Source organism: Volvox carteri, assembly GCF_000143455.1.
Source record: "Volvox carteri f. nagariensis unplaced genomic scaffold VOLCAscaffold_82, whole genome shotgun sequence".
In the NCBI taxonomy this organism is placed as follows: domain Eukaryota; kingdom Viridiplantae; phylum Chlorophyta; class Chlorophyceae; order Chlamydomonadales; family Volvocaceae; genus Volvox; species Volvox carteri.
The window spans coordinates 37,412-39,566 of NW_003307625.1; the positions used below are offsets into that span (position 1 = coordinate 37,412).

The 2,155-nt window shown below is 50.0% G+C and overlaps 1 protein-coding gene across 1 annotated transcript in view; it reads left to right on the forward strand.

The window, feature by feature from the left end:
- mot41 (uncharacterized protein) overlaps positions 1–1,818 on the forward strand; it is a gene marked incomplete at its 3' end in the record, with an annotated part of 6,124 nt that extends 4,306 nt beyond the window's left edge. The window contains exon 7 of the mRNA XM_002957883.1: positions 1,659–1,818. Coding sequence (XP_002957929.1) covers positions 1,659–1,818 — 160 coding nt within the window. The remainder of the gene's footprint in view (positions 1–1,658) is intronic.
- Positions 1,819–2,155: the final 337 nt, after the last annotated feature.

A 2,155-nucleotide genomic window follows, 5' to 3' on the forward strand; every position in this document is an offset into this window, starting at 1 on the left:
TCATGACGTGTTAGTAGATGATCTCCGTCTGGCTCTTCTGTCTGATCTCAAAGTGGATTGCTGGTCGTCTAAAGTGCTCATCATTTTGCGTTGGTTGGGCCATGAGTGGCCGGCGTGTGACTCCGTTTCTCAGAAGGTAGATGTATACTCGTCTCAGTTGATTCGAGTGGGTGAGGTTCTGGAGAGGTTATCTGCGTTCCTTTTAAGTGACTGGGATCAGTTCAGCCAAGGGGGTGATCCGCGTGTGTTCCAAGGTAAAGGGGTTTCGCTTTGCAGGTATCATAACTGGATGGGCTCCCCTTCACCAGCAAGAGAGGGCTCCGATCCCACAGGCTATTTGCGTGTTTATTTGCCGGTCAACCAGTTGCGTATGGTTGCCAAATTCCGTCTTTGTTGTTGGCCTTTGGAGGTCAACAAAGGACACCATAGGCCGAGAGAGTGCCGTACGTGTCAGGTCTGTACGTCGGGTAAGGTTGAGGATGAATATCATGTGCTCATGGAGTGTGAGGCGTATACTGAGTTGCGTAATAGGTTTCTGATTAACGTTGAAGATACTGATATGCGCAAGGTATTTCTTAATACCAATCCGAGGAAAATCGCTACTTTCCTTACTGAGGTTTTTGATGAGCGTCAACAGCGTGCTCTGGAGCCTCACGGCTCGTGAGGGCACCCGCCGCGTCGGCGGCGGAAATACTGTAACCACAATACAATACAATACAATACAATTACGAACGCGTTGGTTATAGGGTAGAAAGAAAGAGGCCGGCGCCGATGTAGCTATGCCTGTCTGGGCCTGTACGAAGTTGGGCTTTATGAGTAATATATAAACCGTGAATATCGGCGTTTTTGACGCTACCAAGTTGGCTTGAACAACAGTGAAGGCTGCCAAAGTCTGTGAGCCTAGGAGCCGTCTGACAGTACGAGAACTTGTCCTTTCTTCTCTTGGCCTGAGAGCCCCGATTCCGACCTGTTTCTGATCCTCGGTAGCATACCGAGCGTCTCTTATATCGCGCAGGAGCGCGCACTGACAGGAGCGCGCACTGACCGCAGAGGCTCCTTTATTTACCTGTAACTCATACCAGACTCCTTATCCTGGTTCGTCTCTACTCTCTTAACAGCTGAATTACAGCTTTGCAATACATCGCAAAAGGTTCCTTAACTTCTAGTAATACGTTGGGGGACTCTGAGTTTGCCTTATGGGCAGCTGATCAGCTGGCTTCAGTACGACATCTAATCATCCGGCTTCATGGAGCTCTTCTCTTGGGCTGTACCGATTGATACAACATCGACGACTCATCTCAAGAGTCAAGTATTTGCATATTGTGCTTATCGTATTTTGGCTCTGTTGCCAGTCGCGGTTAGCGAGCATCGAACAGTGGTCAATAAGCCTTAATGAGCCTTAAGTGGTCATCCATATAGGCAAAGTGGTGGAAGATACCTTGGTTAGGGACCCCTGAGATGTGTGGCGCCTCTCGCGTGCGACTCTCGCTTAGCACAGTCTGCAGTCTTCTGCGCAGCTGTGTTGCCTAGCCAAGGGCTGCAGTCCCTCGCAGCTGGGAGAGCGCCCCGGCTGGCGTGAGTGAGGGAGTGAGGTGCGCGTGGCGGATCAGACGGACATGGCTGTGCGCCCACCCCTGCACTGTGTTTCGTCCGGTCAGGGTCCCCGGTGCTCATCCTTTCTCTGGGCGAGCTACCCACAGTGTAACACCCCATCAATACAACAACACACCAACAAGAACACTAAACACAACACAATACAACATCAAAAACACCGCCACCAACAACAACACCAAACACGCCATCACCAACAACACCTAACGGCTTCGTACGCTAAACGGAGCCATGCGCCTCCGGCGGGCTTGCCCTAACAAGCACATCCAAGCTTAATCGCAGCTAATTAGCTTGTAAGCTCATATAATGCACACTCATGGCTAGTCTTTTAATTAGACGGACATGCTAAAATAAGCGATGACCACTATTGGGGGGTGTTTCCACTTGGATTAAAAGTCGCGGATTAAGGCTAATCCGTCGCATATGGAAACATCGCGCGGATTAGGACGGATTAGGCGGATTAAGGTTGGCGCGATTAGTTAGAGATTTCCGTCCGTACTCACGCGCTTCGCGGATTAATTATAGATTAATATGCTATGAAATG